This window comes from Electrophorus electricus, chromosome 19, assembly GCF_041902795.1.
Source record: "Electrophorus electricus isolate QZ-2024a chromosome 19, ASM4190279v1, whole genome shotgun sequence".
NCBI classification, from domain to species: domain Eukaryota; kingdom Metazoa; phylum Chordata; class Actinopteri; order Gymnotiformes; family Gymnotidae; genus Electrophorus; species Electrophorus electricus.
In genome coordinates, this window is record NC_137515.1 from 13,279,053 (window position 1) to 13,290,000 (window position 10,948).

General features: G+C 42.0%; 2 protein-coding genes across 4 annotated transcripts in view; both read right to left on the minus strand.

Moving 5' to 3' along the window:
- Window positions 1–843: 843 nt before the first annotated feature.
- On the minus strand, window positions 844–10,597 carry apbb1 (amyloid beta (A4) precursor protein-binding, family B, member 1 (Fe65)). Of its 2 annotated transcripts, none has more exons than XM_026995879.3 (14): window positions 10,460–10,597; window positions 8,747–9,561; window positions 8,206–8,411; window positions 7,801–7,854; window positions 7,592–7,674; window positions 7,312–7,372; window positions 7,075–7,221; window positions 6,853–6,980; window positions 5,676–5,790; window positions 5,196–5,280; window positions 4,905–4,985; window positions 4,293–4,408; window positions 3,949–4,125; window positions 844–3,531 (listed from the first exon to the last, which is right to left on the minus strand). In XM_026995879.3, exons 2-14 carry the CDS (start codon window positions 9,543–9,545, stop codon window positions 3,370–3,372), a joined length of 2,214 nt encoding a protein of 737 aa, XP_026851680.2. In that variant the 5' UTR covers window positions 9,546–9,561; window positions 10,460–10,597; the 3' UTR covers window positions 844–3,369. The 2 variants fall into 2 exon arrangements, with proteins under 2 accessions (XP_026851680.2, XP_081558710.1); XM_081702584.1 differs by having other exon boundaries at window positions 10,382–10,591.
- A 287-nt stretch (window positions 10,598–10,884) lies between these two features.
- Window positions 10,885–10,948, minus strand: part of LOC113589023 (tyrosine-protein kinase csk-1-like) — an 8,240-nt gene continuing 8,176 nt past the window's right edge. For both annotated transcript variants that reach the window (XR_014118766.1, XM_081702929.1), the window contains one exon: window positions 10,885–10,948. This exon is cut by the window's right edge. The gene's annotated coding sequence lies outside the window, so the exon portion shown is untranslated.

The window sequence follows — 10,948 nt, forward strand, 5'->3', positions numbered from 1 at the left end:
CTACTGGATATCAAATAATCAACCTGTATATTTAGCCAAGAATAAGATCAAATATTTGGATGCATTATTTGCTTATTTAATCTTAGACATAATTGAAAAAATATGTTTCCTTTTCTGGCATTTAAGTAATTTAATGCAAGAAACAAACAATTAAATATGTACCACATTTACATTTACGTGACTACCTTGTCATGACATTGACAAAACTGTTGGTGGTGAATATATCATTTTACCATTTATTTAATTGCACTTCTGGACATGTTTTAAAAATAATTTTGATATTTCTAGGGGCAAATTTGGCTCCTCATCTAATGAATTATGTGCAAAGTATACTTTTTGGCCTCCTCTGTCTCACACAGCACGACACAAAGTGAGATCTTAACAAAGCAGCGCAGATCGTAATAGTGTCAACACCCAAACATCAGGCCTCTCATACTCAAACTGTGATTCGGGTTTGAGGGCTGTCGTACGGCAGCAGCACCTCTCACAGGTCCTAGTGCCCCTTTCTCAAGATATTGTAAATTTGCAGACACGATGGCACAGTTAAAGGAGAAAATATATGAGAAATATTGATGATTTCACCTAATTATTACAGGGGGGCATTTGGGGGCTATAGCCCTGGAAACAGGACTAAAGACGGCTTAGAATGATCTACTTCCCCTCCTGATGTTTTCATTTTTGTAGTTTATTGGCATATTGAGCTAAATGCAATGAATAAAATACTAGTTACTTATTTTTTGTTTCTGTACTATTACTAGCATGCAACACAAAAAGGGAACTGTTTATTTGACATTTTATATGCATTTTCAAATTAATCAGCAACCAAAGCAAAGAGACACAAAAAACAGACATTAACTTTTTATTTTGCTCAGTGACACATATTAATATACATGTATATACAGTACATGACACCTAATTTACATTTTAAGAAAGTAATTCCAAACAAGCAAAAACAAAATGAGAAACAATTTCTCTTGCACCATAGCCTTTAGTTGAACTAAAAAGCATTCTTACAGTCTAAGGACACATTAAAACTTGAATAATATCTGCATATGTGTAAGAAAATGTCCTACCATAACATTCATTTCCATACAAATCACAGATGGTTTTATTATGCATAGAGGAATATGAAGTTTATAGATAGGCTGGTGATGTTACCTTTGTGCACATTGCCAGTTATTTGTTCCTCAGTATTCTTAAGTGAAAATGATCATTTTCCCCGCAATGGATCAGTCACAAGCACCTTACATTTAAATTCCTTTAATAAGGTACAATACACAGATATTATTCCATGTTACCAGTCGTTTTTTTTTTCCAGCCATCACATTAAGTGACTTAGTTCTAGTTCTCTAAAGCGTATTCAGAATGAAGACCCTTACATTATATACACAAAATGCAGCGAGACACAATCACATACACAGTTTTAGTAGAGCGACTGTAGTGCGAATTACTCCATGACAAGGTGATTACAAAAAAAGGAAACAGCTTCTTTTTTAGACAAAGTCTCCATTTCCTCACGATAGCAGCTGAGCTAATTGCTAATGCTCCTCCACATGCCAGCTGGAGTGTAAACACAAAATAGGGCCTCTTTTAGAATAAACACAAATTGGCAGTTAGCGTTCAAAGTAATATGCTACTGGATATGGGTGCATTCTGCTACTTTTACTATATTAGTGTTAATATATACAATAACATTTAGTGAATAACTTCAGAGCATGATATTTGTGAATGGTTGTTAAGGTTTCTTTTTTATAACCTGACGAGGCAAGAAACGGTGCACTATATTACAGTGAAGAGGAGGGGAAAAGGCTGAGTATATATGTACAAGTCAATGACTTTTTTCACATGGCTTTTTTGAAGTGTTTTAGAAATGTCTCATCTTTTCTTTTTGTTCACACAATGACTCGTGCAAAAAGAAAACAACGAAACAAAACCACAAACAAACAATCACACCTGTTTAAGCCATGGACCTTCCAATATTGTACAATGCCAGAGAGAACAACAAAGCAGAGTGCGCCCTCTACCGGTGCAGCATCACATCTGCAGAAGACTGAAATGTCTGGACCCCTTACAGATGGCATCATTGTCAGAGGTTTGTTTTTTATACATATTCCTACACAAACTCAGGGAATGTTCGGACTGGGCTAATCTTCAGCCCCTTAGGGCCCAACGTTCCGCATTTAGAGAAAAGATTAAATTTCTCCTTTGCCAAAAACCACATAGTGGTGAGACCTCGCATGTCCAAAAACAGAATTCCCACAAAGCAGGGAAAAGTAAAGACACCAACATTCCAGAGAACACAACTTAAAATTTAAAAGGAACAAAAATAATAATTTGAGAAAAATATTATAAATCACTAATGCCCATGCTAGTGAAATATCTAGGGGCTCTCTACTGAGCCAATTCCTTTTGGAAGACTACGATACATTAATGCTATTTCAGGAAAGAATATAAATAATCTGCTTAAATAATTCCAGTCAGTCAAAACCATGAAAACATGTAAATAACAACTCGTATAAAGTTGACGATGTCAAATCAACATGTGATCTGATGAGTCAGGTACAGAGCGATTTACAGACTAGTCAAATTCTGTACCATCCTAAATCGGTCAAAGTAATGCACGGTGTGCAGGGGTTGCTTTGTTACTGCACTATGAGTTACCCCACAAGGAAAACGTGATCGCCTGAAAGCTTGAGCTTTAATTTTAAAAAATGCACAGAACTAAAGAAAACCTAACAATTCCCCCCTTAAATCTCTGCTCAGTGTCATAAGTCTCCTCAGTTCTCATAAAGGAGGGGAAAAGTGTGTCAATAGCAACGTTACAGTACATATAGTCTCTAACTTTGCTTTTACTATAGTAACGTTCAGTTTTTCACAGCATGCGTATTTGAGTGTTATTCTTGAAATGTGCACACAATGTCATGTTTTTATTTTTTGTTATTACACCAATCGGTTTTGGTCCAGTTTTAAAAAGGTGACAGTTGCTGTATATGGTGGATAAAGGTGAAACACGCAATCCCAGAACGCACACTGCTTAATGATAGTTGTTAAGGGAAATAAAACACGATCACTCCAGAACAAAGTTTGAACTTGGTATTTCATAGGTTTGCTTCAGGTGTGGCGTCACAAACTTGCACTATAATTTGTTTTCGTCTCACATCCCTCTCATATGCTCACTCACAAACCTGAGCTCATGTGAACAGGTCAGGAGAGGTGAAACGTGTGTTCCACACTTAATGAAAGCCTGTTTTGCCCCACCGTTTGGAAGCCCAGAGGGGCAACAGGCAGGTGGAGGACACGGTGTGGGGTGTGGGATATAGGGGTAGGGGGGGAGCAGCACTCAGGGTGGGACTGTCGACTGGGACTCCTTCAGGGCGTCTGGGTTCCGGATCGCTTGAAGGTGCCCAGCAGACTCTGCATGCCCTTCTTAACGCTGGAGCCAACCCTGCGGGCCACCGAGTCCGCGGGGGGCCCAGGCAGGCAGGAGCTGCTGATGGGGGGCCTTGCGTCCAGACACTTCTGATACCTCAGCTGAGACCAGACACAGGAGCAGTTAGAAACACAAACACAAGACTACAATTACTGCAGTACTGTACAGCATGAAAACCAATCAAGTCAATATATGTTAAATTCTGGCTAATAAAATTCAGAAGTGTAATATATATTCTGATGTGTATTAAGATGCTGCCAGAAACAAAGAAGAATACTCTAATATTGCAATGTCCAAAATGCAATATATAATATAAATATAAAATTTATGTTTGATTTGTTAACTTGCCACACCATCACTGCTATGTGAAAATCTTATCTTAGTGGTTAGGGATAGTGGTTTGTTGGGTTTGAAACTGAAACATTCCACTTTCTAATTTGTGCCGTTAACGTTGGACAGCCAGGCGCTGTGCGAGGCTGATATAAAATGCAGTCCAGGCAACTCCTCTGTTCACTCACCATACAGGCAGCCTGCACGGCCTCACTCAAGCTGGCAGCGTTGGGCTCACACCAGAACATGTGGCAGATGAAGTCCCCGGGGCCCTCCGCCATGATGAACGCAAACGTGTGTACATCTTTCCCCACGCCCATGAAGGACAGGAACCGCACGCGACACTCCGACAGAACCTCCTCGGTCTAAACCCCACCCACACGAATGAGCTGAAGTACGTTTTACATTATACATCATCTGTTGTTTAAAAACTTTACAACATGGTTTTAACAGGCATATAGCTCATTTGTTAGTAATGGCTTTGTGAAAATGACCAGCGACCATGCATGTATGCGTATTTCATTACACTTACATCTGAAACAAGGACTGTAAGAGTAGCAGAGGCCACGTTCACAGTGACGGGGGGCCATTCTTCCTTGTCTTTGGAGCCAAGGGCAGTCTCCAAGGCCGAATTAACAATGTCCATGCCTACGTGGAGCGCACACACAGCAAAAACAATGTCTCGTAACTCAAACCAGTCAAAAAACCCCGATGAACACTGTGTATTCAAGCTGGAACAGGGACCTGTGCAAACTGCTTTAGACAGTCCACACCATAGTGTTTGCTTTGACAGAAGACAACAACAAAAAACACATCCATGACTAAAGTTACATTTGACCCACTTCTGCTTTGATGCAAGAGAAGGACTTTTTAGATCATAAGTGAAACAAAACCACTGCACTGAAACTAAATTTTCACTTGTTGCATCAGACTTAGGTATTCATAAAGGGGAATGGAGGTTAGCTTTGAGGTTGAGTCAGATTCACTTTTCACCACCAAATCACCACACCAAGGGCCTGAACTAGAACCGCTGAATAGGAAAGCACTGGCATACGATTCAAGTTCCACAAACACACCTTCTAAATGCATAGAGCAAGGAGTTCAGAACCACCACCAGAGACCAAAATTTAAAAGCAATTCTTACCTACTGGCTTCACCACTGGGACATTACCAAGGTAACGCACCTGGAAGCGTTGGACCAGCTCATTCTTTGGTGCTGGGAACTCTTAAAAAAAAATATATATATATATATACACACATCAGTTAAAAAAATAATAAGAAAATGAGGTTGCAGAACATCTACTTCAGCCATACAGAGTAAATGTTTCCTCATACGGTAAGAAAATGTAAACACTGATCATTGTTCTTCATTGTTTTATAACTGGTGCTGCATTGAAGTTAAATAAGCCCACTTTGATTAGCTGCAAGATATTACCCTGGAATGGGATATCCACTAGTTTGGCAGGATCAATGTTGAGTCTGCTTAGACTGGACTTTGAGGACTTCCTCTGGGCCATAATCTGCAGAAAGAGGCCAGGAAAAGTTAGTCACAGGTAATAGACAATTGCACATGCTTACTGACCTTTAAAACACCCCACCACTTCAATAATAAATGATAGAAACATTACTCCATACTCTCATAACGAGAAATAACTCACTATACAAAAACGATAAGCCATGCGTTGAAGTTTAACTTGGCTTTCTCATGTGCTCCTAATTTCTACAACAGTATCAGTATGCCATGACAATGGTAAACAAAATGGAAGCCATGAACTGCACAAAAAATACATCTTAAAAAAACTAAACTAGAAAAAAAACAACAAAACAACAACAACAAAACAAAAACCTGAATTATTTATAGTTCACACAGAGTGGCTTTGGGTCAATTCTAATCCCATAGCAGAGAAATGCTTACCTTGGAACAGATGTCATGCATGCTGGTGGCAATGTTCTTGGCAGGCGTGTCGCACCGGAACACGTGACACTTCAGAACGTGGGTCAGCTTGTCTCGGGCCACGTATGCAAAGTCCCTGGGGTGAGAAGCAAACATTCATGACTGCATGCATGTACACACACAAAAGCCCACAAATTTGATTTTAGAGGATGAAAGACGGTGGATGGCTATGAGATTAAGAGTAGGAATTTGCATGATGAAATGGGGACAATTTTACACTATATAAAGAAGTGAAATAATTTAAATACATTCTTAATTTAAACTCAAACTTACATTTCTATTTACCATATTTATTAACAAATGAAAACTACGGCATCTTTCCTACAGCAGTGGAAACGTCATAAAAATGAGGGTGGTGAGGCTGGTGAGGTGAAAATCAGCTGCAGTAACATATTGCCATGACAACCACACTTATGGAAAATGGTGCACGGTAATTGCAATACGCTACCTCTCCCTGAGTCCCGGAATGAAGCAGCAGAGAGAGAAATCAAACAAGGTTTGAACAGCAAACAAAGGAGGGCGCACATGCAAGTGAACTTAAAACGGAACCAAACGGAACACACGTCAACGAGAATCGTTTGTGTCCAGGAAAACCACTTGTTTAAATTGGACAAGAGAAATGCAAGCCAAAACTACACAAATTTAAAAGCTCAGTGGTACAGATCTTTTCAGATATTCAGGCAGCTCGGCTACATCACCATGGATACCTGCATGGATACGCTTAAAGACTTTCAGTAAAGTCCACAGTCGCTTTATAGCATTTGCCAGCAGAGACGAGCTGAGCCTTTCAGCTCATGTCATGCCTGGTAGCTTCATCTAAACTTGCTGAACATCACAACTTAAAACTGGTTAGTCCTGGTACAGTGCAAGGAGCCAACATGTAAGAAGCAAGAAATTGAAGAATAGCAGATCTCAATTTTTTAATTCAATAAACAAATTGATGAGTAAAATGCAACACTAATGCTGAATCTTAGCATTCGATCAGACCCTTAAATACAGAGTTTTAAAACAAAACAAGACCCTATAAACGTGCATACTTGAAAGCATTCCAGGACACAACAGGTAAAGTCAAAACAAGATCTGAAAGCTCGCATTTCATGGACGAACGTGAACCACTGGGCTCGGCCGTTGGACTGACCTGCCATTGTCCCTGCCGACGCCCCACACGCGAATGCTGACGATAGGCTGGGAGTGGAGCAGGGTCTGCCCCAAGGGGTCGATCAGGTTCAGCATCTCATTCTCCAGCACCAGCAGCATGTCCTTACCCTGTACAACACAAACAAAAACGTCGTCAATTTTCACTGGTTGGTTCCAACACACAGGCGCGCGTGCGCGAGTGCATGCGTGCCAGCTCACGCACCTCTCCCCATATACCAGCGGTGTCGTGCAGGTTGTGTTTATGGTAGGAGAGCTGCCTGATGCAGTTATTGACAGCAACGCTGCTCTTGCCGGGAGCCATCTCTTCTTCAGATATCTCCACCCAGCCCAGAGACCGCACAGCAAAGCACTGCGAAATCATAAACACGACCCGAGGTTATGAACGGCACCGCAGGCCATATATTTATGATGGCCGTTCTACCCACTTCCAGCTCCATACCTTTGCCTCTGAATCAGTGCTGTACGAATTCGATTTCTCTTCTCCCTCTGACTGGGAATAGCTGTACATAAACAGACAAAGCTAGCACACTGGTAACAGACATTCAGTGCTCCTGATCGGTTGGTTCAGGTATGACGGGATCTGAGCTACAGCGGAAATTTGGACTATGTGGAGTTTCCAACTGGGAAACACTGGACTGCGGTAGTGCTCATCACATAGCAGAAGCATTTTGCCATCCACTGTGCTATATCTCTGTATGAGTCAATGAAATCAGGCCCACCCAAGGTTGATGGAGGCATAGCGCAGTGTAGCCCCCTCAAATTCCTTTAGACTCTGATCAGACGTTACATCCTCCTCCTCCTCCTAAGCCACAGGAATAACAGCAAGACACAAGATTTTGAAGTGAGATCACCAGTTTCTTTAAATGGCTGCATGTTTAAACAATACAAAAAAATGTGTGCAACTTTAAACAAGAATCACTGTACCTACCTTCCACAGTTCATCATTAAATCTGTTTGGACGGGACACACCATTCCATTTGATCTAAATTAGAAACAAAAACACATTTTATGCTTGTTATAGACACATCAGAAACGAGAAAAGGAAAGTTGCATTGATTCAAAGCAATTGCATGAGGTGCAAGAGGTAGCTGAAAGACATTAGCCTTACAGACACAATTACATTCTCAGTACATACTAAGGCAAACTTTCAAAACATGCCTAACTTGCTCAAATACACTAGATGGAAGAAACTGCAACTGTACATTTCTGACATTTTGCTCCTGCTTGCATAACTTCAAACTTTACTTGGAAAAAAACAAAACAAAACCAAAAAAACAGGTTTATAACAAGTTTATAATAAATTAATAAAATGAAGATGAACTGCTGCTCATACCTGTGGTTCCTCAGAAGGAGTAATGGCTGGAGAGGTGCTGGATGGTCTCTCTTGAGCTGCACCCTCCTCCAACGGAGAAGGTGGCTCCCACTGCGTGGTCCCCGTGGGAATGTGCCAGTAATAGGTGCCGGAGGTGTCCCGCACCCGCATCCAACCGGCCGGCAGGTCTGTGTCTGTCTCAAACGCGCTGCGGTCCCAGTAGGACTCTGACATTCACACCAGGTGTTGGTGCGGATGGCAATAAAGATAGAAAACGCAGAGGAATTAGAAATGATATTGACGCAGAGGTCATCATAGAACACTCTGGCCTTAACACAACATTGCTTGTCTGAAGCGCTACTCCTTAGGAAAAAGAACACTCACGTTCAAGCAAACTGGTGACATAATGGCACAAATTTAAAAAAATCCTTCCTGCATGTGAGAAATTGAACTTGTTTAATCATGCCCAGCATCACGGACAGCCTAATTTACACATTATCACAGCTTCGCATAGTTAAAGGAGTAAAAGTAGCATAAATGATGGTAATGTGCGCAAAGCTACCTGGGTCTCCATCGGGGGTGCTGTTGGCTGTACTGCCCTGGGACAGAGACATACAGCTGGAGTCCTCATCACTGGCCCCATTCTTGCTGAACAGCAAGCATGGGGTCTGGCCTCCGCATTCGCTGCCTTTTTTCAACTCGCTGCTGCTCTGTGTCTCAGACGAATCTGTGTCCTTCTCTCCACAGTTGGAAGGGAGGTTCTCCTCTTCCTTCTCCTCCTCCTCCTCATGCCCTTTGCCTTTGGGGACCTCAGACGTATCAATGAGGAGAGGCTCATCGGCGGTGTTCCTAACAAAGTCAGAGCACAGCACCTTCAGGATTTTATTATTCTCCACATCATCCCCCGGCTCACCACGAACGGAGTTCTGGTTTGGGTTGCTGTCCGGGCTCTCGTTCTCATTTTCAACCAGGTTAAGGTTCTGGTCTGGATTCCTGTTCAGGTCCTGCTGCTTTTCAGCTACTTTGCGCAGCTGGTTCTGCCCTTCTTTCATCCACTTGGCATGGCTCCCAGACACGGGATGACCCTGCTCATTCTCTTGATTTCTGGCCCGCTCTTCCTCGCGGTGCTGCTGGGATGCGTCGTCGTCCAGGCCGCCCATGCCGTTAAGGAGATGGGCAGGGGTGGTGCTGGCGTAGATGCGGCGGCTCTTCGGGGAGGCGGTACACAAGCCTTTAACCTTCCCTTTTGGTGCTAAATCAGAGTCCAGAAAGGCCCTGTGGGTGCAGCGCAGGTCGAGGCTCAGGGAGGGTGGCACACAGGTGTTCTCGTTGGCCAGGTCTGAAGTGCTCTCCAAAGACATGGCACAGAGATAAAACCTAGACAAATGTAAGGAAGCCAGCAATTAACAGCATGAAAAAAATATACTACGACTAGCAGTAAACGCCGACATTTGTCAACGCTGCATTCAACCCAAATATATGGCGGATTCCGATCATTAATAAGTCGTAACTAGCAAACCCCACAGACATTTCACAAATTAAGTTACATTTATTCATAGTTCATGCTGATAGGTATTAAACACGTCATCACGAGCAGTGGTTCAGGTGATTAAAGACCGGAAGACATGCTTGTGCTCGCCTTTACCGGAACGTCTCAAAAGTCGTGAATGAAACGGGCCTAGTATAGAATTCGTTCACTTTCTCATGCGCATCGTTTGATCCAGGTGAAAATGGTCATGTAAACCGGCTGTCCTTGATTCTATTGTTATATACATAGCTGGCTAGCTAGCTAATATACATCATTATTTTGTAGCTACCGAGCTTTATTATCAACCATAGAGCAGCTTGAGTTCTGCGACTTGACAATGACTAACACATAACAGCATTACCATCTTGTGTAATAAACCGAGTTAGCCGCTCTAGCTAGCTGGCTAGTTGTACAGATTACTCAGCTAAACTAAATGCTAACGAAGGCCGAATCTTCTCTAGCTAGCTAACGGTTAACTGACCAGCTGACAGTCTTCTTACAATCGGTGAAATGCGTAATGTTACGAAGATCAAAATTAAAACCCGCAAAAAAACAAGATCATCTAATGAATTCTCCCCGATCCCAGCTGAGGACAGCGATCATCTCGCCCCAGCTCGCCTCCCACAACATAAACACACCCTTAGCTAACGAACCTAGCCAGCTACTTACCAAATCACCGAGCCCAACGACGCTTAATTGTCGTTTATAAAACATTAAAAATAAATAAACTCCTGCATCAACTCTCACCTTTTTATAAAGTATCCTTCATCAACACCCAGCAAGTAATATCAAGAGTATGATTAAGCAAGCAAAACGAAAAAAGACCCCCCCCTCCACGTCTCGGGTATTCCGTATTCTCCGGACCGTGTCGGCTAGCCAGCTAACAAAGTTAGCCACTCCCTACGTCACACCTCTCACGTCAAACAAACGTCACGCGCGAGGAGGCAGCGTTCCACGCCGTTAACGAAAACGAGTTCGGTGTATTATTATTATTATTATTACTATTATTATTATTATTATTGTTGTTGTTGTTGTTGTTATTATTCAGTGTATTATTGCGTACAGGAGGAACCCCCTGCTTATGGTTAGCGTCCAAAAATGTTCGATAGCAAAACATCGAAGCTCGTTTCACTATTGGAAAGCACACAGCTATTCGACACACTCACTTTTCTTTACAGGAATATTCTTTATTATAGATCATTGGTCTATAATATAGGTTTGGCACTATCCTGTAAC